At 39.3% G+C, this 25266-nt stretch overlaps 1 protein-coding gene across 4 annotated transcripts in view; it reads right to left on the reverse strand.

Annotated features, from left to right (window-relative positions):
• Positions 1–3966: 3966 nt before the first annotated feature.
• The window catches only part of NKD1 (NKD inhibitor of WNT signaling pathway 1), a 110199-nt gene continuing 88899 nt past the window's right edge, over positions 3967–25266 (reverse strand). For 3 of the 4 annotated variants that reach the window (XM_032447070.1, XM_015873516.2, XM_015873513.2), the window contains 5 exons: positions 24069–24164; positions 16829–16976; positions 15702–15786; positions 10916–11046; positions 3984–10197 (listed from right to left, as the gene is read on the reverse strand). In XM_032447070.1, coding sequence (XP_032302961.1) covers positions 9623–10197; positions 10916–11046; positions 15702–15786; positions 16829–16976; positions 24069–24164 — 1035 coding nt within the window. In that variant the 3' untranslated portion in view covers positions 3984–9622. Of the gene's footprint in view, positions 10198–10915; positions 11047–15701; positions 15787–16828; positions 16977–24068; positions 24165–25266 lie in introns of all 4 variants that reach the window. The other variant, XR_001557617.2, reaches the window with a different exon arrangement.

A 25266-nucleotide genomic window follows, 5' to 3' on the forward strand; every position in this document is an offset into this window, starting at 1 on the left:
CCAGGTGGTTTTAAAGCGATTAAGTGAATTGATTTTTGCATGGGTTATTTTGTTGCTGATCAAGGAGGCTCGGTAAGTCTGCATCCCCAGCAGGAACCGAAGTCTGAGCAGGACAAACCCCAGAGCTGTGTGGTGCTACCAGCAGACCTCCCCTGCTGCAAAACTCAGTCCAAATGCTTAAAAAACCCCCATCATCCTGACTGCAACCATACCTGTGTGCTGAGGGAAGCAGAGCACTGCAGCAGCTCCTCCACAGATGCATTGCAAAGCGGGGACCGGGCAGAGCTGCTGCCCCCTGTGGGATCCTACAGGCTGGAACAAATATGGCTTCCTGGGAGCAGTGATGAGGGTTGCAATGAACCTTCTGGAACCTGCTGGTCTTCACAGGCTCCTCGGTGTCTTTGCTGCCAGCACAGTGGCTGGTAGTGCACCTCTGGAACGCCTTCCCTCTGCAAAAGCACCAAGGCCCATCAGTGGGAAAACCCACTGAACTGTTGGTGTGCTGAGGATTTCCATTGAATGTGGGCTATGAAAGGCAATGAACTAAACAGACCATCAGGGTTGTGCTGGGGGCTGCCCTGTGAGATGTGTGGAGCAGTGCTCTGGAAATGCAAAGAAGGTGCATCTGAAGGAGGAGCAAGACCTGGATATGAGCCACGTTGCAAAGGAATGAAAGGAGAATGAACAGGAGTTGGTTTAAGACCCATCTTGAATCTTTGTTCTGCAAGACTATCCTTGCTTTTGATTTAAGTTCGTTCCCTCTGAAAGGCATTTGTGACATTCACCTTGAGCAGCAATGCTAGTCCTTATTGCAAGGTATCAAGGCCTGGCACTTTCCCCAGAAAATCTCTTGCCATGATTTATTGCTGAGTGTCTGGAGAGGCCGGTGAGCGAGATTGTGCAAGGGTTTGGAAGATGGGAGAAGAAATCCAGGGCTGAGATGAGGAGGGTTCAGTGGCCTGCTCAGACAGGAAAGCAGGATCTCCTGGGGCTGCCAGCTGAAGCCCAACTTGAGCGGTGTCTCAGCTGTGGGGCATGAGCTCCCACTTCTGGTTGCCTACGTGCTCAGTGTTGGGATGAGCAAAAGCACCCGACACTCAGATCTGCTGAAGTTACAGCTCAGAGAGAAATAGAAAGTGGGCTTTATATAGGTGGAGGCTGACAATAGAGGAAGGCAGTGCACCTCTACACCACGTGCAGTAAATGAGATTCTTCGCAATGCCTGTGCTTACGTGTCCTTTCTTACACAGAGTGTTAAACAGCCTTGCACTTTGAAGGGCAACATGTACATCTCCCAGCTGGAATGTAGGCAGCATCCCATAGTTCAGAGAAAAAATGATTTTTTTCTCAGCAGTTAAAAGTTGTACTCCCAAGATTTACCATGTAAGTATCCTCCAACTCCTGCCTCCTCCCCATGATTTTCTGTCTCTCGTAATCACTTCTCTCGTGCCCTAGAAATTCCTGTTTTACACAACGTCAGGTGCTGCATATCATGCCTCACTCATGAGTTTTACATTCCTATGACATGGCAGACTTTGATATAATTACAGCTCAGTTACATATCTTAATTTATTTTACTATATTGCTGTAGTGATATTGGAGACAAATGTTTAATTCACAGAACCTCAGCTTCAAATTGCAGTCCCTGAATGCAAACAGCAGACTTCAATATTTTTTTCATCAATTTCTTAGTTCATAAAAATCAATTTTTGTAGAGTTTTTACACTGTACATAAAAGACTGTGGCATCAATTAGCCTTAATTCTTTTTTTTTTTCTTTTTTTTCTTTTTTTTCTTTTTTGGAAACCTCTTTGTAGAAAAATCTCATATTTCAGCAATTTGCATTATCCACACAATCTGCTTTGAAGTTCTAAGTTATGGTAAGAAAAGGATCCACTTATCTGCACATAAAAAATGTTCAAAGCTTATAAATTCCCTGAAACAGATGTACATTATCATTGGATTTGCCTTTCTCTCTTTGCTGTTGCATGGCTAATAGAGTTTCATGTGCCCCCTCACATCCTCCCCATTTAGCATCTTTTCTCTACAGAAGCATGCACCCTACTGTGCCAATCCACACTTCAAAGATTTCTGTCTATCTATTAGAAACAAAGCACAAAGTGAGAACATATGGCCCCTTTTAAATTTCCCACATTTAAGTCAATATCGTTTCTTTTCTCCTTTGGCAAAGAAACATAATAAGGTTTATCTTCTCCCTTCCTAAATCTGCTGGCTCTCTCAAACTGCTTGTGCCAATTCAGCAGTTACTTTGCAGCATCAGACTTGGCAGCACATATGAAAACAAAATCTCTAATTTTTTAAATTGCTTTTATTTTTCCAGATCAAGAAGATTCATTTAAATGATGAAAAAGGACAGAATGTAACTGCACACTTTCAGATAAGTGGATTTTAAACCCATGAAAGGGCACAGCAGAGAGTCAACAGCAAAAAAAGATTGTCTTGTTCAAGTTCCTTTCATAGTGACATCTTTCCAAGCATTTCCTAAAGGATGGAAGAGCATTTTGGAACCTGAGGCTATACTGAGTATGAGTGTTCTCTTCTCACATGTCCCAGAGCATCCACAGAAACCCACTATAATGGCATTTAGGGGAATAGCGAGGCAGTAACAAGATGCTGCGGCCTCTCTTAAGGAGAAGGAACTGTTACTTGCCTCAGAATCACTTTGGTTCTTCAGTTTTCTCTGCTGAAGTCACAGACATAGCGAAAGTACCTCGTATGTGCCTGGAAGCAGAAATTTCTGGCCATTTATTCCATCCTACGCATCCTCAGGGAGGTGGCTAACAGGACATGCAGACTTAGCTCACAGTGACTTTCTGGACATTAAAAACAGCACCTACATAAAAAAAAAAGCCCTAAGTAAAATTAGCTTCTTTAGCTCGTATTGGAAAGATCAGCAACCACATAAGTACTATTCTGTGAATGCTGCCTACCTAATTTGCGATTTAATTACCAAGGATTAGGTTGCAAGTATGATGCTTTTAGCAGGACAAGAAATGAAAGTCTTGTGGTTTACTCCTTTAAATCATTGTCTCTAGCTAAGATGACTCCAAGTTTCATACTCCTAAACTGTCAAGTTTGTAATCTTTAATTGATTTTAGCATCCATTTGTTGCACCAGGAAAATCCTTATAAAAACCTATCCTTGATCAGTGCAAGCTGTGAGTGCCCCAGGGCCCCGATTCCAAGAAAGTATAAATTGAAGTACCTCTGTTTACATCTGCCGATCCAGTTAAGCCGCACAAAGTTTCCATTGAAACGCACAAGAAGTCACATGTGCAGAGCCATTGAGGGATATGGCCTTAACAGATGGCATGGCCAAACAGCAAGGAGTGTGATTAAAGACATCAAAAGTAAAAAATATTCCCTGAGAAGGCTGTAAAGAGAGAGGAGGAATGTGAGCCCCACAGTGCTGTTTTTTGCTTCCCTTCATACTTTTGCACTTACTGGAAACTCCAAGTCTCTTTAATTGAGCTTTTCCTCCCTTCCACTCCTTGCAGGGTGAGAGGGTTAATTGCTGCAGACTGAAACATTACAGTTTTCGTTCTCCTGCTTCCTACTGGCACGATGAGTGTGCAGGAATGCCTTGGGCATGCAGTACACAGATGTGCATGCAGCAGTCAGAGCAAGGGTGGAATAAATACCTCCAGCCCCTATGGCCACGGGTATCCATAAAGCACTTTATCTGTGACTTAAAATATCAGCACTGGCCAAGTGAGACCTTAATGCTAATTGCCATGGCATTTCACTGTTTATCTTAGTTGAACTAGCATTACCAGTCCTGGTTGTTAACAACCTCAAGTGGCACTTTATTCATCTATCAACAGTCTTATCCTGTGAACAAGCAAGCAAAGAACTATAAACACCCACTCCAAAGTCACTTTGCAGGTTTAAACTAAAGCCCACGGAAAAAGGCCTTTCACAGAACTCCAGTGAGAACAGACAAAATAGAAGTTCCAAAACAACATTTTAATCTACAAAGTTTTATTTGTCTTTTTAAACTTGTAAACCATAAAAAGAGCTTATCAAATATCTGAAATTAGTACAAGAAAAAATGATGACTTATATAGCAAACTGCATTTGAAGGTCCAAATTCAAAGACATGCATGGGGTTCTCCTGGTTTCCATTTGTGAAGCTAGACAAATTTGGCCCAGTTAATTAGGTGTTTCATTAGAAAATTCACAAAGCCTTAATGTGCTTCACCAACAAATAGAACAGAATGGGAACGATTAAGTGCACAAATAAGCACTCAGCACCAGAAGGATCTGAACCCGGTTTTCATTCATAAAGTACAAGCTAACCAAAACAGCACATCTTTTAGCTAGGAGCAATTACAGGCTTGCTTTGTCTATATGGACTAGGCACTCAAAGGAAGACATGAACCCCACTTCCTAAGCACTTTGCAAAACAGAACGTACAAAAACCCAGAAAGCACAGTGCACACAATTATCAGTACTCCTGATATTGTTAGATTAATTCTTGCCCATTGCCATATTTATAAAGCCCTTTAACACTATCTTCAACATTCTTATGACACTTCTGGAACTGTCTATTCTCCAGACCCTGAAATACCAGGCCAACAAGACAATCAGTGTGATCCAGTCTGCAGTTTCTTGTGACAACAGGATTAGACTTTCTGTTGGTAGACTTCCAAGGCATAGTTAGTGCTTAGCAGTTAGAAAACAGGGTAGACATGGAAGCTTTGGGCAACACTTAACCAACTTGTTTGTAATCAAGAGAAGGATCTGATGCTCTGATTCAAGGTGAATACTAAAAAATATCAATAACATCTATAGAAGTAATACCCCAGCTAATGCAAAAGCCTCCCTCGACTTGGTCTGGTACTCAGGAACCCAGGGCAATTTCTCACTCTGCCATGCGAATGAGCCCCAGTGATTACCCACAACTTTCCTGCCTTGCACTTCCCACTGCGCACTGGAGATTGACCTCTTCTAGAAAGCCTTTCAAGTTTCCCTGTGAAAGGCATTCTATGAACTATTATTGATGTTTTGTGAGCAACAAATGTACCATAAGAGATTCAAAAAAGTAGCATGAATGTAGCTTCTTCTACATACAGTATTTTCCTGCCTCCTTGCTGTTTTGTCCTCCACTGGTAGACGGTTCCTTGCTATTCTCACACTTCACAAATCTTTCCATCTTTCCCTTGTCAGTCTTTCTTCACAGCTCTACCCCTCACAGTAATCCATACGTATAGTCCTGCTATTTTAAAACAAAGGAATTAGAAGAACTCATCGTTATCATTTCTATCATTTTGCTCAGTAGGACTGAATTATCTAAAACTGTTATAGAAATACAGAAGTAAATTAACACATCACTGAAAACCTCTCTATTTAACAACTAGCATCCAAACTGCAAACAAGATGCAGCATGATGCCGACTGAATAATTTCAATAGGATGTTACTTGCTTTTCTAAAGGTTTCTTTTAGCCCATTTTTAGCATATTTTAAATGTATACAAGTAAAAAAAATATCCTAAACATCCCCCTTCCAAGTAAAATCAACTAAACAGTTGTTAAGTATGCAAGGAAAATAATTAATTATGTGATAAATTGTGGGTGGTTTTGCAGCTAAGTGCATTAGAGAAGAAATCTTCTTCCAGAAACCATGCAGAAAACATTACGTTCCATTTTTATTTCATGGGTTTCCTAACACGTTTCTGCTTGGTAGATTTAAGAAAAAAAAAAAAAAGAAATCTGATAATGAAGATGGTGCTGAATACGACTTCGTTCCCACTGAAATCATAATCGTGTTTGAAAAAGCATTTTCAGATTTTGACGAATTGCATCAAGGTAATTAAAGGTGAGAGCTGATTAGCTGACACATTTCCAAACATGAAGATTCTTGCCTACACTCCAGGCAAAAATTATGTTAAATGTTTTTGCAGATTTTCTAGCACGATGAATTTTCCCAAGTGTAAGCGTGCCCCAAGGGGCCTAACTTTCTTGTTAATTGGAATACAAATGAAATCTGTCACTCAGTAATTGAGGTACACAATGACATGTGGAGAACAGTAAGCATTCATCATATCTATGTAATTATGTAGCAACATTTTAGACTGTTGAGCAAACACGGTAGTTACCCATTAGGAAGAGATCACCTCTGCCCGAGTATGTGCTGTGGCATTCACTAACTTCTAACAGAGGATACCTCTCAGTACAAACATACATATATCACTTTCTCTAAGTTACTTCTCCAGCTGTATTTGCTGTTCTGTGCTCATGGTGACTAGGGTAGGAAGGCAGCCAGAGGGGTCAAAGATAACGTGGCTTGCTGGGTTTGCCTGAGGTGGGTGGTCTGCTGCTACACCAGGACAGCCTGTACTCCAGCCATTACATCAACTGGGTCTTAGTTTCTATTAGCGAAAAACTGATGGGCGGATGTTTGAAAAACAGTAGTAGGGAACAAGAAATGCAATTTGTAAAGTTAGCACTTTAATTATAAAGCCAAAGCATACCAAGTCCATACCTCATGGTCTGATCCTATTCCCAAAAACGTTAACGCAAGCTCTTTCATCAGTGAGATCTGCAAGCACTGACAGCAATTGCAATAAGCCCCTGAAATCCACAAGAAGAAGAAGGAAATATACTTTCTGAACTAGTAAAACTTTAATTAACAGGGGGTTCTCTTGGCACAGTTTTTGCTGTTAAATAAATAAAGCATTTAGTCAAAACCATCTATATTTACTATACAAAATACTGAAAAGCAAACATTTTAAAAGATACGGAAAGTTTGGGTTCTGTGAAAAGAAACTGTGCTACATGTTACTCACACTTAATGCACGTAACACAACTGCAAAACAGTACTTAGATACTGTATGTTCATACATGGCTGGTGTAAAGTTTTAGCATGGGGATGCCACGTTATTAACAGTTTTGTATTTCACAGGATCTAAACAAGGCAGAATTTGTCGTTTGAATCTCCAAATAGAAAACACCAAACAAATTAATGCAAGGCTGTATCCATCCCATGGCCAGTTGTGTTACATTCCAAAGCTCATTTGCACAGCTACTACTGCACACTTTTCATTCAGATGGATTTTTGTTATTGGTGCTGTTATCTTTTCAAGCAAAATTATTTTTCAGTGAGAGGGTTTTTATGCCCCTTTTCAGCGCTTTGTTAGAAAAACCCACAGCTCTGAGAGCATTCTAGTTTTCCTGCACATTTTCTGGTTTCAACAATGGTCTGCATTGGAAAAATTGAAGAGGAAATAATTCCCACCTCCCAGTCTTTCTGGCATATGCCCCACCGAAAAGAGAACAGCTTTAAGTATATTTTCAAAACAAATAGCATGGCATCCCTCCTTAGATGGAATGTACACTCGTGTGTTTGCATGCGGTATAACGTAAGTCACTTGAATACATCAGACTTTGTTAACACTATAATATAAATAAGCTTATTCCTTCTACTAGACATATAAATGCCTTTTTTCTTGCAGTCCATAATTATATATACATTGAAAAGAATGATACACAAGCAGCAAAAAAGGCTTAGACTAGAACAACTCAGTGGTAACTAACCAAATTTGTGGCCTTTTCACGTTTTCAATACAGAGAGTTCTGAATATAAATATTTTTGGACTTTAGGAATTTAAAAAACAAACAGAACAGTATAGTTGTCACACAGATCAAACACACTTCCAGAACATTTTTGTAGATCAAACAGAATACACCGTTGACAGCTTTAAAAAAAAAAACAACAGATTTTTTGTTTTTAAAGAGGACAAGAAGCCAGAACAGCTGCTGAATCAGGGAGACAAAAGATGGACCTTATTTACCAAGAAGCAGCCATTCTACTCCCATTCCAAAAGAAGGCAAAGCCTTCAACTTTACGTTTAAAAGTTGATGTCTCCGCATTCTTAGGAAGGGCGACATCCCTCTGAAAGTGATCAGCAGTGCTGGTCAGCGCCCCTTTTTGGACTGATCAACTCTAGTCAGAAAAAAGGTAATGATGAAGGGCTTATAACAATGTGGGATAGTTACATTTTACAATATATACTATAGACAAAATACCACAACATTGAAAATAATTAAAACCAAAAGCAAATACGTTTGATAGAACATTTATGTTTTTACGTAAGGATTTCCCTACCTCAAAGTACCGAAAGCAACATAGGCGTTTTTCAGTCACTTTCTACCTGCAAAGTAGTGAGCTTTACAAAACTCAACCAAATGCACCATAAAGCTGGGCCCCACACAAAGTACATCTTGATTGTACTGACCCCCTTTTCTTTTTTCGCTTTTACAATTTGCTTTTGAATTTTAAATTTCTCAGCAGCCAGTGAGGTCTTGTGAGCATGGTCTCATTCTCCTCCATGGAAAGGAAGCTCTTTGATATGAAAAAAGCAGAAGAGGCCAAAATGACTGTGAAAGACCTTTTTTTTTTTACATGGTCAATTTTCTCTAAAATGGGAGAAGCACAAATTGGTAGGTGCTGCAGAAATTTTACTTGGAGGCACCTATGAAAATGCCACGTTACGTGTTTCATAATGTCACTGTTATTGAAAAAATCATAATGTTAATACTCAAACCACAGATCTCTAAAACACAACAAAATGTACCTGAGTGTGCATATTTATATATATATATTTATATTTATATCTTATATATATTTGCCAACATTTAAAGTGAGAAAGTATATTTTCCTCAATTCTTTCTCAAAACAAAGAACTGTGGACTTAAACAAAACAATTCCCCCCCCCCCCAAATAACCTCTATCCTTCTCAAACCCCCATCAATTATACTTATGGCCCAAGCACTAAAGTTTAGTGATGGTTTTGATAACACCATTTCACATCCTCCTCTTTTCAAATGGTTACCCCAAACAGAATGGAGAGTAAGCAATAGAAAAAAAAAAAAAAAAAAAAGGTATATTTAAATATTACCCAGTATATAACAAACTGTACTTGTGTCAGTGAAGAATCTCAAAGAAAATAAAGTGTAAGTTGTACAAATGTAGCTCTGTTGACAAGTATAGCTAATGTTTCCACGTAGTTAAGATAATTTGAAAGGATGTGAACACAAACAGGCTACACCAATGCAGTATATTAAAATTCCCCCTGTAGCACATTACAATCAATAAAAAGAAAATAAAATCTGAATAATACTAGAGGTAGCAGCTGTTTGTATTTTCTGTTATTCTGAGCATCTCTGGAGTCCAAAACTTCGATCATTGCTCCCCTGATAAAAGGCTTGTGTGCGATCAGCCGACATACAGCAAGCAGACTGGTAAGCTAGATGTCTGCAATAGTGTTTGAAGTATCTTTCCTTCTATAATGGAAGTAGTACTTGTAAAGAAGTGCGTTGACGACCTGCATTAAATCACAGCTCAAAAAGCTATGGCTGTTTGCTGTTTTACAAGCCACTTAAAAACAAAAAAAAATCCACAAGTTGTTTAAGTAAGCTATGCAGTTCCACGACATATAAATAGGGTAAGTTTCAAGAGTTCCATATAACCTCTAAAATAAATGCTAGCTGAATATTAATGGAGTAACAATAATATTAATCAGTAATGCCTTAGTTCTGATGTCACAAGAACGTGCTTCCTTCATATGGGATGATTCTTGGAGGATGTTGGTGGGATCTGTTTTATGTCTGGTAGAAGTGATGGTAGTGGTGGTGGTGCTCGTGGTGGTGGTGGTGTTCATGTCTCTGTATCATTTGTCCAACTTGACCTTCATATAGAATGACTGTGGGCAGGTCTCTCACATGTTCCTTTTCCACAACTGTCCCTGGAGACTGGAAGGTTTTGCACATTTGGTGATTCTCCTTTGCCCTCTGCTTATGCTTCTTGTGAACCTGTTGAGACTGCAAGGGGAGATAAGGAAGATTCTGGCCCACCCGTGCACTTGGGGAAGCCATTGGGATGGCCCCTCCTTGAAAAGGTTTATTTCTTACTGCCCTTCCAGAATGCACAGGAGCAACATTTTTACCCTGGGCCTTGGGAGATCTCACAAAGTGCTTGTTTGAGTCCTGGTTCCGGAGCCTCTGTTGGATTTCTGCAATCTTGGCATAAGAACTCTCAGCCAGATTGATGTGGCTTGGATCCACCACTTGAGATTTCCTATGGTGGGCATGGAAGGTTTCAGGTTCATGAGAACGGGATCTAGTTTGACTCACAACTCTGCTTGGTGGGTCATGTTTTTGAGCTGCTGGAGGAGATCCTACAGAATAACAAGCTGAATTAGTCATCTAGTATTTCCAAGTTTTAATTAGTAGCACACAGTTGGCAGGGACAACATTATCAGCAGAGTAAATTTTTCCTAAGGAAGTAAATGCAATTATAGCTGTCTAGTTTAATTGCATTTAATAATTTTGATTCGTAAATAATACACACACATATATCTACATATGTAAACATATGTTCCATTACATATATTTAAAAGTTTTTACACTTCATTCTCTTTCATTCATCTATTTGAAATGCAGCAAAATAACTGTGAGCAGAATAGTATGAACTTGACAGAGGACAGGGAAAGGGAGGAAATCCAAGTCGCTTTAACTGGGGAACAGAAGCAAAATTCCAGGTATAAACCCACATTCTCTGATTTTTTGGCCTGCAACAAGTACAAAAAAACCCCTCCAAATACATGCTGGTAGCATCTTCATAATGACCTCCGCTTTCCAAAAATCAGTCCTCACCTCACCCATAGACTAAACTTAATAATTCAGATAGAAAGATTGTTTGCCTAGGCTCACATCCAAGTTGACCTACACAAACAAGTACTTCAAAGCAGACTTGCAGCACCTTAGCCACTCCATTTTGATTCCACCTTGTAGCATTCATACAGTTCTTTTTCTTCAAAATTCCTTTGCCCTGATGTGAAACATTCAACTAAAGAACTAAAAGACCAAAAGTTGTGACATAAACTACCAAATTACCTGGCCCAAACTTTGACGTGTAGTTTTCGATTCCTGCAAGATCCAAATAGTGGTTTCTCCTTTCAATGTTCTCATCAACACAATGACGGTAGCACTCACTTTGCTCTGGATTGTTCTCACTCTGGTGATATCTGTCAGCAGAAAGCAAAATTACAGTTCAGCAGAAGTTCTTTATTGTTGTTATCACCATCTGCAAATCAACAACGAATGGCCACTTTGAAGTGACAGGAGTGGCTCACAGAGAAACAACAAATGCTTGAAATTCTGGGTGACCAGATTTGCTAAGTTGATAGGCCTGAACTGACTGTTCTTTCTTCTAATATAAATTGACCCTGATGTTGCAAAGCAAAGGAGGCTTTCCAATTGCATCACACATGCAAAACCAAATAAAAATGCTTCAAGGATTTATTACATTTTGTCTTAGGGCCAACCCATTCAACTTATTCTCTCATCTGGACATGCCTGCTGTTCAGTTCACGTCTGTCCCCTCCACTGCTAGGGAGTGTGAGCACTAGGGTAAGCCTTGTGTCAGATACACACTTGTGTATCTGCTTCAGAAAGACAAGCAGCAGGTGTCATAACTAGAGAGAACCTGAGAAGAAGAGGTGTTGGCAGGACACCTGGAGATAACTGCTGCTTTCCAATACACAAATAATAAGGTCAGATCAGCCATGGGCTTCAGAATCCCAACTCCTTTTCCTGCTCAGCTTTGCAATTTTATTTATAGCAGAACTATTTCCTGTGAATGAATATCTGAAATACCATTCATTTATGAGACAGAAAAAAAGTCAGCTAGAGATTTTATAGTTGCCCAACAATTTAATTCAGCATTTTAAATAGATGTTTGCAGATACAAGCAATATATCTTCAATATAACAAACAGGACAAGAACTGCCTGTCATTCAGATACTTTAGCTTCCAAGACCATGAGACGCTTTGCTTTATCATACACTCCATGGGATTGCAGTGATGTCAGCTTACAACTGGAATTTGTCCTCGTATCTTATATGAGTTGCTAAGTACAGGTTCCATTCTATATGGTGGCAGGCACTCTGTTTTTAGTCTGTTATGGTTGATGTAGAGTCTCCTGAACGAAGGAGAGACTTCCTGGAAAGCAGCTAAGCTGTAAAAACTGAGCCAGCTTTAAATTTCAGAAGTGACATGTGGTACTGTCAAAAAAGAGGGAATGTCCAGGTGTTCTTTAATTTTCTAGATAGATTGCCAGCTAGGTACCCTACCTGCAAAGACACACCTTTAAAGGTTGTTACTCTTTTGCAAATCAACTTAAAAGATCTCTGGAGTAGAACTTGGCTAACTGACGTTGCCAGGTTGTCTATAGAAACTATCAGGACTTGCACACAAGTGCTGAAGACAATGCACAGTCAACCCTCAAAAAAACACCATTGGGTTTGATCCAGCACATTAAGTAACACTGCACGCAGCACTGTCTGTTGAAAACAAAATTAACAGGGAACCTGTTTTTTTTTTTTTTTCTTGTAATAAAATCCATCTCTCATCAAGATACAGAAGAAAAGCTATGCCAGTACTGCCACAGCCCTCCATTCTAATAGCTTGCTTGCATGCAAGATGACGTTCAGCAATACAAATATACACAGCAAAGCAATTACACACTGATGAGAGATGTGCTCTACTGTCAAAGAGAAGTAAAAGTACTTCTGAGAATGGAGCCGTCTGGCACCCAGCCGCACAGTGCTCTTCTGTTTGTATACGGGAATATCCACATGCATCAAGCACGCATAACATGAGGAGTGTAAAAATACACATTTTTGCTACTGATTTCAAACTTAAAGAGGGTAGATTTCAGTTGGATATGAGAAAAAAGTCTTTTCCAGTGAGGATGGTGAGGCACTGGAACAGGTTGCCTGGAAATGTGGTGGAACCCTCATCCCTATTTCAAGGCCAGGCTGGACCAGGCTCTCAGCAACCTGATCTCACCACGGATGTCCCTGTCCATTGCAAGGGAACTGGACTAGATGACCTTTAAGTGTCCCTTCCAGCTCCAAGGATTCTGTGATTCTACGACATATATTTGTTTTTAATAAAAAAGGCATCTGCTTAAGAATTGCGGAGTGTCTGAAAGCTCTGTCTAAAATTCCCGCACTGGACTGCCATTCTAATGGTAAGAATACAGCAACATGGTGGGTAAATGGAATAGAGTGGTGGCAGAGTTCTGGGCAGAAAAATGCAGAGACATTTCCTGAAAGCCTCCTCACAGATAACATACAGCTTAGGGCAGCCAGGGATAAATCACTTAAGCTGGGAAGAAAGAGTGAGAGAGAATGTACATCTGTAGTTTAGAGACTGGTGTGCATCATGTTTTCCATGTTACACTCAACCAAACAAACCAGGGTGGCATTAGAATATCCAGCTCACAGAACTTCCTGCCAGCTTTCTTCCACCACCATTTTCTACCTCACACGCCAGGCAAGCTAGCTATGAATGTAGCTGCTTGATCTTGATACTTGTATCAGCCCTACAGGTGAAAACTCCTGCCTGTAGCTTCCAGCAGTTGAAAAATCTAACCCATTTATCTCCCACCTTCGGGATAAAAACATTGCTATCCATTCTATCTTGAATATTAATCACATCTTGCTTAGAATTCCTAAGTGACTGAATTTGTGAGATGTGTGCACTTCTCACAAGTTCTCATTGCTGCTCTTGAGGGGAAGCTTCAGTGCTAATATCATGAGATGGTGATGAGGCTCAGCTTTCCTGACAGCAATTTAGCCAGCGTGCACCAATACCAATGCAGCACACACAGCAGCCAGACTCTTTGTCCTGTCCACACTTAATGAGATGTCAGATGCTGACAGTTGCCTGATGCTGATCAGCAAAGGATACTGTCTTGTCCACTCTAGGAAGCCTCCTACCAAAAGGATGAGAAAGACAAATGCAGCAGGACCAAGCATCTACCCCACTATTTGATGCCTCTGTGCCTATGTGTATGAATGAAAAGGGTGCCATTCCTAAAACATTTCCAAAAACAGGACTTCAAACTGAAAAAGGACTTTTGAGGCAGGTTATCAAAGAGTGCATTAAATTGAAAGGGTAAACCTTTGTCAGTGGAAACCTGAGGACCACTTTTAGACCAGTAAGCAAAAACTTCCAGTTTACAATCAGTGCCGTTTATTTTGTACAGAGTTTCTAACATAACTCATCTTTAATTCTGAAATTTAATCCAGCTGCCTTTCACACAGTGGCGTAACTCATTAACATTTTTACTCTGTCCGGAAAAGGAAGGCACATTTTTGTTGTCATTTTTAATAAAGTTGAATGTTCCTCCTTCTGATAAATGCATTAAACTCAATACATTTCTTTTGGATAAATATCCCTAAATCCAAGGAAAGCCAGAATTGATTTTTATTTTGCAGAGGAAGAAACAAATACAAATGCAATATGATTGCTATGGTATTTCTGTAAACATTTTTCTCTTCCTTAGCATGAAGTAGAAAATCCTAAATGAAACTGATACTGTACACTGAAACGACCTACTTGGAGCAACAGATCTACATCAAAATGTATCAGAATCACCTGCGCTTGTTTTATTTTTCTACCCATTCAAATACCCAGTTCAGAAAAGGATCAGCACACCTACACTTGTCTTGAGAGGCGAACATTTTTTCCTAGCTGTAAAAAAATTAACACTTGAAAAATACATTGTAAATGACTAACACAAACTCTGAAGTTCAGTGCCAGAAAGAAGCCACGATAACAGGGTAGATACATATTCTTGCCAGCCTTGCAAAAGGCACGATTACACATTTCCAGAAGAAAAAGGCCTGCTCAGGATTGGCATCCAAAATAATACTGTACATTCTGAAAATGAAACGGTCCTAGTTTCCCTTCAAGATTACAATAAATGTACTGGTTGTAAGTCAGCAGGCTAATTCTTACATAGGTGATACTTAATAACTAATTCTGTAAAGGAGAACCTGATATGGAAGTGGGGGAGAGGGATTTATGGCAGGTGGGAGTCAGCAGAGAAAGCCACTCTGCTAAGTGAGGTGAATTTTCCTCTACTAACCGCACAAACATACACTGCCAGTGGGGCTGAGACACCCACAGCTGCTGTAACCAGAACTACTGCAGCAGAAGGGAGCATGAAGCTGTCAGCATGCTGGAAGCTTTGGCTGTTGAATACTCTGTAGGACACGCTCTACGAAGACTGCTTTCTGCATAGCTGATTCTGTCTGCTCCTCAGCTACAAGCTTCATTTCCCCCTCATTCTGCTCAACATTCCGGTGCCAGCCCAAAGCTGCTTCCTCCAGGAGGAAAGGCAGTAGGAGAAGCGGTTGTGGTCCACTAAGCAAGAATGCGTTAAAAAAGCTTGGATCTAATTGAACTGACCAGTGAAAAGGATGGGCTGAAAGAATGCGGACAGGTAGGAGATGGCTTCTATGAAGATGAAAAGACTTCAGGACACCCTTAGCCAGAAGGCTGTGATGCATTGCTTAAAGTTCACTAATAGGTACAGTATCTGCAGATACTATATGTCCTCTCAGGAGCAGACAAGACGAAAATGCAACAAAAGAACTTTCACATTGAAAGAGAGAGACTTAAAATGCAATCAAAACTTCATTGCTGCTTTTTTTATATGAAGTATTCACACGTTGATAGTATCAGCTGCCTGCTCTGGGGAGAAAAAACACTCTAATGCTGCTGCTTTAGTATTTCTAAATAAATAAATAAATACAAATTCATCAATGGTTGAGGATTCCTCAAAGCTACCCACCACCTCTCAGAAGACTCATTTCTTTTCCCTTACCTGAGAGAAGCCCGTTGCTTCTTTTCAGAGCTTCTTAACTCTTCATTGGCTTTACTTTCAGCCCTATGCCTTGCACTCTGCAAATCTGCCAGCAAGAAAAAGGACGTTATTCTCACATTGCTGTCCTTCCTAATCAGTATAACTAATATGATACATGGCAAATACATTTTTTCTAGTCTGTAGATCAAGATGTGATGCATCATTTCATAAAGCCTTCTTGAAAGTGCTTTTGCCCACGGGACAGATTTTAAGCAGACATAACTTTGGCTGTAAAACATTCATCGGGATTGGGCTGAGAGCCACTTGGTTGGTTAAATGGGGCCACATTCACACTGATAAGCTTGTCCCTCAGGAGGGCTTGGTAGTTTGGATTTCAGTCTTGCACTAATGCATGACAAAGCTTTCCAGCAGTGCAAATTTTCTAATGTCTGCACTTGGCTGAGTAGATGTCTATATTAAAACCCAGATATCAAGGCTCTTCTCCTGGATAAGGTGTCCACATTTTCTACTGAAGTATTACACAAAATACTGTAAGACTTCTAATTTAGTAGTTCTTAAACTACTGAAGCAATTACATTCATAGACCTATTATTAAGAGTGAATATAAGGTGAACAATCCATCGCAGCATAAGCCATTTTATAATGGCATGCCCTTTCAGTATTAAAAAAAATGTGTGCAATTTTTACACATAGACTCATGAAGTTTGGTTATGCTTAATTGTTTATTTTTATCCAGCAACAGTGATAGGTACTGGCAAAAAGAATTGTTATACCACACCTTGTTTTCACACAAACCGAATGCTGTAATAATAGCACAGTTAGAGTGGCACAAATAGAAAAGGCCTTAAATCTGCCTTTCAGTATGCAAACACAATTACACAACATGTAATTTTTCCTCTCGTTGCTGCCAAGAGAAAAAAGTCAATCGGAAATGAAACCCTAATTTGCTAGGCACATGTGGAAAGAAATGTAGGCAATTTTGCACCTGAGATCTTAAATCAGATTAATGGCATTTAAAATACCCACAGAATTATTTGCCTTAAACATTCGCTTATTTGTATTGACAAAATATGAAGATGGACATTTAAGATCCCTTTTTTTCCCTGCTGTTGAATGCACATCCTTACCAGTATGATTTAACAATATACTTTTCTTCTTCTGGCTGCCATCTGGTGCCACAGTAAGTTTCACTCGCAGAGTTTTACTGGAACTAGGAGAATGGTTTACTGATGCATCAACTACCTCATAGATGGTATGAAGCAAGCTGGTAATATCCTATGATGGAGTGAAACACAAAAAGATACAATATTGTGAAAACCATATGAAACCTACAACCTCAATACTCAGGACTAGTTTAGGCCAGAGACCATTAAAATGCTTAAATATCCTTAGAATTCAGAACTAATCTTGCACAGTACCTTGCATGAAAGGATAATTTTTTCTTTTCTGTTAACACCCGTTTTTTCCCCTACAGAGACTGTAAAAGATCTGACAGACGCAGAAGGAATGAGTCAAATTGATCCATACTCTTTCTTCATCAAATAGTGTAAAATTTATGAAAGAGGGCAAACCAGATCAAAACAATAACTAAAATAAAAGGTATTCAGCCTTCCAAAACATGATATGAATGAATGAAATTGTGTTCTGCCTTTATTTTCTTTTGGTTTCAGTAGAACTCAGAGATAATTATTCATTCTGCACTGAAAATTGAGTTCACTTGACCAAAACAAACACAGCAATTGAAGAAAAATTTGACATTTTTACATCCCCAGTAAATCATACTACTTGTTTTTTTCTTCTTGCATGCCTAACTGGTTGGTTATACAGAGGAAAACTAGTAAGAAATGTGACAGAACTGTAAATATCAGGTTTGGAAGCAGCCTATCTCTTACTCAACCGTAGCTGTACTGTGACCTAGCTTACTTTGCAAAATTTGTATCCGGTCTGAATTTTGAATAGCAAAGATTATCCATTCAAGTCTATTACAGAACATTCTTGTGCACATCTCTGAAGGCAATGAGGCATGAACAAATGCTTACATGTCCATCTATATCAGAATGAATACTAGCCATTTTTGTTGCTTCAAACAGAAGAAACACAGGTTTTATTTCAGCTAAAAGAAAAATGCAACCAGTTAAGAACACAGACAAACAAAATACATGTCTTCTGTATACTCCCCATAAATATCATCCTAGAAGCTTTTTGCTAGAATCCTACACCTCTACAAACCAAACCTCTTCTTTGGCAGAATATTACAGCAGCACATTTATTGTTAATGGAGCCTCACACACTCAGGACCTTGGGTAAATGGAGCTTTTCCCATACATTCCTTATCAACTATTGGTTAGCCAACAGGGCATCTTTCTATGCCAAACTATTATCAAGAGATTATTATCAACTCTTTCATTCACAACAATCTATTTCTTTCCCTTTTTTCAGCTACACCAGGTGTTTGTACAAGCTTATCATTTACTTTGTTTTTAACTTCAATAGCAAAGAGTCTTTACTCTTCACCCTCGGTGATGAGGTTTAACTTGCTAACTGGCATATAGTCTGTCCCCCTTGTTCTGTGAGGGTCTGTCAAGCCACTTGACTCAGCAGTTTTAAAAGCGCTCCCAAACACTGGCAAGGAAGGCCAGATGCAGTACTTGTGTGACACATACTTGGCAAATCAGAAATACATGCTCACACATCTCATCAGGACAATTTGCACCTCACAGCCAAATGGACATGGGTCAATCCAAATTAACATGCAGGCACTCAGAAGTTTAAGAGGGTGTAAAAGGGATCAGGGCATCTTGTGGCCATAGAGACTGCTGCCTTAGCATTTCATTACATGTTTAATACTTAGTTTCTTCCACAACAATCTGAACTGCTCTGCATTTTGGCACTGAATGAATGTGGTCGTTAGACTGGATATATACCAAGATCGAGGTTAGGGATATCCATAAGTAACCACTTAATGCTTATGTTGATCTTCTGAATACCAACAATAACATTTGTATTATAGGATTCATTTACTTGTGGTCCTAGTTTGGGGCTGAAAGTCTTAGCGAACTGACAGTTCTGATTTGGTCAAGTCTGCTTGGGTCACTCACTGCTCCACCATCTATCACAGTCCTGGCTGAGGAGGTACAAGCTACAAGGCAGCTTGAGCCTTGTGCTGCTTTCCAGTTAGTGCTTCGCTTCCAAATTCCTTATGGTGCTGATCCAGTAGGAATGAGTTTTGATCTCCTAATCTTTTTTGGGCAACTAACAAATATTTACCTCCAAGATAACTGCAATCTTCCAGAAGCCTTATGGCAGATGGGGGTGACTTATACTCCTTCTTGAAACCTGTCCCGCTAAATATCATCTGCATTTACATTTCCTAAAGAACTGCTTAAACCCATGGATAAAGCTTTGACTTGTACCTGCTAGCTTGTACATTTCACCATCAAGAAATTCAGTGCCGAGAATCAGGAATAAAACCCAGTGAAATTTCCCTCTCCTCTGGTAGGCTGATCAACATGTCTCAGGACCACCTACCACAGAATCCAACTTTTCCACACAGCATATTGCAGTGCTTACTAGTCATATGATTTCATTAACACCGTTCAAAGCACCTCCAGCACTAAGTTCCAGCCCATGTCTCAAACATCTGCATTTTTTACATGAAAAATAAGTACTTTTACTGTTTCCCACCTTCCCAAAAAATATGTTTTTTGTGCTGAAATGTACTTCTCAACAATCTCTACATAAAATTCATTGTGGATTTATAATCTAGTATTTTAAACAGTAAAGATAAATGAGAAAAAGAAAAAAAGCCCTCTCTTTTTTAAAAGTCCTTTATAGCAAACCAATTGTACTTAGTGGGGCTGTGCTAATCCAAATGACTTTTGAAAGGTTGCGAGTGTGCAGTATTTCTGCTGGGATAGCTATTTTAATCAAGTAAGAAAGCTGAAACTGTGATAATTTTCCATAAAGAGAAAAACAAAGGCTTTTTGGGCAGTATCCAAACAACCAGCAAATGACACAGTCAGATTTAATTGTGTCTTGACTATTGAACACCACAGTTGGTTTTTCCAGGGCTGAAGGGTTTAACGGTGTTAATCTTTGTTTTTCACATCCTATTTTTTCCAGCAGCTAGTAACAACAACGCATATTAAAAAGAGAAACTTTAATAGATAGCTAGAAATTCTTGCATTAGAAATACTAAGAAACACACAGTATAGGCCACACATGTATGGTGCACTCACACATTTTTCTGCAGAATTCTTTACTGATCTAAAGTAGGGGATTAGCAGGAATTTAGAAACTTCAGATAAACTAGTGGGTCCAAAAGAAAGAACAAGAGCAAATTATGTTGAAGTATTCATCATTCCTAATGGAAGTCATGTTGTTTAGCAAGTCCTGATTCTCAGTTTTCACTTTTTGCTTCTAATAACTATTGCTAGTCCAGTGTTGCCTTTGACTCAATTCAAAATGAAAATGGAAAGCATCTTTTTGTAACATTTCTCTCGTGCTAACCCACCAATTTAAGGGGCTGAAATGATGACCCCTCAAATACAGATAGATGTGACTTCTCTATCTGTTGGTTCAATCGCTGCTTTATCATGAGTCAATGCAATGGTCACAGAGAGCTAATTTCAAGTGAAGGGTCAGGGTGATAAATTCTAGACCCTAAAAACCAGAATCCTTCACCAGGTGAAAGATTGGTGCTGAATTCTGAACGCAGAAATAACTTCATGCTTTTTCACTCATAGGAAGATACAAGCAAAAATAACTCAGAACAAAACAAAACAAAAAAGGAAAAAAATGGAAAGAAACAGAAGAGAAAAAAAAGGGTATTTAATGTAAAATGCAAAGAACATTTTCAGCATTAAAAATGTATGAAGAGAAACATCAATATCAGTTCATTACCTTTCCTGCAGAAAAAGGAAAAGTACAAATGTCTTATCTGTACCTCCTTTGTAGTCTGATTTTTACATACAGCAGGATGTTTTTGTTGCAGCATCAGCTTTGTTTGATCATGTAAATTTTTGAATCATCCTTATTTGGAGCCTGAAAGGAGCTTCACTTGCTATCTATTCCACAACTAGTCTAGAAGACATTCCTATGTTGTTTTTATTTTTCTTTTTCATTCCAGATGAGCAACTTTTTTGGAGTGCCTATTTCTGCAGCTATTCACCAAAGCAATTATATTTCCCAACAAAGAACCGACTGCAAAAAAAAAAAACCAAAAACGCTCCGTGTTTATGAAGTATAATTATATTCACAGAGCTCAGTATAAAACCTCATGGATCAAAACACATTAGTTCAATTACCCAAGTTTCAAGTCCGATTACAAATATCCATATGAAGATAATTATAGTGCAGCTGTCAGTTCTAAAAGGACCTGAGGTACATAACGAATTGTCCTCTAATGGTCTATGGAATGAAGGGAAACATTATTAGCCAACTTTTGTCATATACATATTAGAACAGGAAAAATTATCTCTCAGTACGCCAAAAGGACTGAAAAATGATCGTCTTTTGAGGCAGAAAAAACAGTATTTTGAGAACAGAAACTACTGCTGATTTTCTAATTTGCCATCCCAATAATTACGCTTCCAAGGGTGTATCCCTTCAAGAAGCATGACTAGATGTGAGCTTCTAATTATAAAGAGTGGGGAATAAATCAGAAAACTCTAGAAGGAAATTAAAGCAGTATTAAGTTCTGAAAATGTTGTTACGATCCAGAATAAATTTCACCAAGATGGAATTTGAATGCTCTTGTCATGGTGTAAAACCCAAGGGAAACTTTATCCAGTCACTGAATCCATCTCTAATTTACAATTTTCAGACATTTTCATGAATAAAGCACTCAGTCCACTTGCACTATCGCACCCCACCTNTTAGAAACTTCATTTTACACCGTATCCTTTAGAAACTCTCTGGACATGAAGTCCAAGGTTTTAAAGAACACATTTGAATCAAATGAAATGGATGTGGACAGGCAAGTCATTTCCTTTTCCAGTGCCTCACTTTTCCAAGAAGAAAAACAAGGATGATAACACCGATTTCACTTTTTACAGCACTTCAAGATCTGCAGATAGAAAACTAACAAGAAATTTCATCTCACTATTGAATCCCGTCATAAATCCAGGAGACAGTCAAGTGAAATTTTCAAAGATGGGAAAAGGTCTGCACTCATCTTTTCTCAAAAGAACACTGGACCTTTGTTTAGAAAAGCGGACTGGTTCAGAAAACATTTTCATCAGCTCACTGAATGGCACTGCTACAACTCAGTTCTCTTCCTCAGACTGTCTGTTCTGTTGCTGATCCAGCAATGAGCCTTGCACACTTAACTCAAAGCATGTGTCCCATTCATTTTAATTGAAACTGTTCACATTTTTTACATTTGCCATTGTTAAGCCCTTTGCTGGATCAGGAGCAGAACTGTTTAACAGGCTGCAGGATCAAGTCCACAATGTTGAGTGTCAGTGTCTCAGAACCTAATAGAACAAGCAATTCTATATCATATGAAGAGACAGAAACTCCTCTTTTGTGGATGAGATGCTATCATTAGTCACTCTTGCATAAACAACTCTTTAAATTGCATCTGGATTCAACAAAGGAAAACCAAACAAGATGTTTTCTACAAATGACAGTGGAACAGCTTGCAAAAGAAAAATATAACAACTGGAAAACTGCAATGGTGCATACTATTAGTTACTATCTTCGGTCACATGCAAAGAACTGAAAATTATCAACCTATTTGGACCCTTGGTTAAAAGAATTTTTTTTTGGCACAGGTTCTAGCAACCTCCAGACCTCAGCGTAGTATAATTTTCAATCCCTGCATGGATTTTGTTTCAGTTAAGCTGCAGCCTGCTCCTGTACCAGGGAGAAGCAGAATTTAGCTGTAACATATTCTCTAAGTACAGTCAAATTAAGCCCTTTGGTGTACCACATGATCACAAATAATTACTGTATGCATACTTAAAAGCATATTCTCGTTATGTTCAGCACATGGAACTCCCACTAATGTTAATGGAAATTCCATGCCTGAATGTAAAGGACACCCATGTGTGTGGGTTTTGGTTCTGCTGTGTTTTGTGTTTCTTCCCCTTTCTTGACAGTTAAGATAATCTTGTAATGAAGACTTAGCCTTGGGTCTCAAAAGATCTGGCTTCAATCTGCCACTAGGTTCTTGTGAGACTCCAGGCAAGCTTCTTAACTTTTCTGCATTCAGTTCCATACATTAACTAAGACAATACTTTTTTTTTCTTTTCTTCTTTTTCCTCCTTTCTTCTCCTTGCCACCCTCTCACCATAGCTTATGTTCTCACTGGAAACTGGAGTCAGCCTGTAACGTTTCTTTCTGCTCATTGTCTCATATGAGGGGCTCAGATTCTATTTGACTATTCAAACCACTATCAGAATAGAGACAACAGAAAGCTAGAAATGATGCTCACATACATGTTAAAAACTGTGAACCACCACATTTAGCAATTTGTTCATAAATGCCAGAAGAGCTTTGCTTTAGGAAAAATTTCTGCCCTTTTTTAATGTCAGTACACTTTCAGAACTACCCTATTCCTTTCAATCATTTCTTAGTAATTTTCACAGATACCAGCATATGTGCCCACAAACTGTCACTTCTCAGCTGATTACCTAAAGGCCTGGGAGCCAGTAAACAGGCTGCAACAAAAACCAGCGTCAGCACAATGTGGAAAATCTCAATAAAACACACTCTTCTAGAAGTTTCATTCAACCTGGATGGAAAAAGGACCATACTCTAATCTATTCAAACATTTATTTGGCCTCTTATTTTCTCATGACATACAACTTGAAGACATCCCGATAATAAGAAAATACACACAGGTATGCTTTGATAGGCATTCATCCACTATGGAACTGCAGCAAGTATCATCAACACTATTTATACTTGGAAAGAGAAAGCAAAGATCAGCCTAATATTCATGAAAACAACAGAACAGTATAGTCAGTCCTACTGGAAAGAATTTCAGAAAGCAACCTTGCTATTTGGTTAGCTTAACTCTGAAAAGCAGGATAGAAGCCAGAACAATATACATTTGCAGGGGTTTATTTTGACAATGTGTTTAGTTGTTCGGTTGCTTCAGATATTTTTCCCCTCCAAATGCCAGCACTGTTTTTTAAAAGGCTAATCCCAGATATTAAACAACAACCAGCTTCAAAAGTGGTACAGTTCATCATAAAACAGTAAGCTGCTGGTGGGATTGTTTCTAGGAGGGAAGGGTCCAAGGAAACTGCTGTTTACATTGGCAGGACGCTTCTGTTTCATAGAAGAAAGAATGTTCCTGTTATAAAACACTCTTGCTTGCAAACGCTGCACACAAAGGGGCAGCAATACTGTGCTTACCTCACGTGTGACTCTTCCGTTGTTATCAAAGTCATACAGTGTGAAGGTCCATTCTTGCCTGTTATCTTCCTCTACAGACACATCACATTGCAATTCCTAAGAAACATGCAAAGAGCAGCTGATTACCTAAAGCAAAAGGCCTGTTTGCAGAGGAGACTCTGTAGAAGGAGGCTACTTGCTTTCTTCCTCCCTCCCTCCCTCTCTCATGGGAAGAAGCTTTCAGGATATGTCCCAGAGAGTCCTCTGTCCACCGCATAGAAGAAGTCTCATCACAATAATATGATAATCTTAACTCCTTTGAGCTAGGCTTGCAGCAATCTGCAAGATACTACTTTCTACATCATTGTAGAAAACACAAAGAAGTACAAGAAAACTGGTCCCTGAAGCTATTAGAATATAATAAGATTGCTCACTGAAAAGTGAGGAAGAAAACTCTGCTTAAGTCAGGAAGAGAAAGAAAACAGAAACAGAGTCACAGTATGATGTAGGACATCATAGCCCCAGGAGCAGTCATTAATACAAAATGGCACAAATCCCCACCAGTGAGACCAGTCAGAAGCCTGATACCCAAAGGTCGCCAGTTGGTGCAGCCCAGCAAGGTGCCACGAAGCTGCTGATGCAGAACCTGCCCAGGGGCAGGCAGGTAGCAGCAAGCCGGGAGCCTGGCCCTTACTGAGCTGCGCTTCTGCTAGTGAGCATGACTTGGGGAAAGCCTGAACAAATCAATTTGTTCAAGGAAAATAATCCCCAAACCAAAACCAAGCCTTCAGTCAAGAACAAAGGATGCTCTTCGACTGACTTTGGTCACCTGGGTGCAAATGGTTTGCTTTCTCTCAAGACCTGTGCAATTAGAATTATCCAGAGCCACAACAAGGCAATACAGAAAAGTTACAGTGCAATTAAGACGAAAGCCGCTGCATACAAGTAAAATAAACAGCTTCAAATAGCTTCAGCATGACAGAGCTCAAAATACCTGGTTGATCTTCTGACTTGAAACCAATTCCCTACAGCAGTTACCCGTCTCCCTGTCCCCTGCTGAGTTCAAAGGCAGGCTCCTCTCCGTTGTAACAAGCCTGGCTGAAAGCTGCCAAGTGCCCCACACTCTACTGTGGAAACACCGTTTCATATTACACAAACATTTCCAGCACCTTTAAAAGCCAAATCGCGTTCACCTCACATTTAGACCCCTTGTCTCAGC

This window comes from Coturnix japonica, chromosome 11, assembly GCF_001577835.2.
Source record: "Coturnix japonica isolate 7356 chromosome 11, Coturnix japonica 2.1, whole genome shotgun sequence".
NCBI classification, from domain to species: Eukaryota; Metazoa; Chordata; class Aves; order Galliformes; family Phasianidae; genus Coturnix; species Coturnix japonica.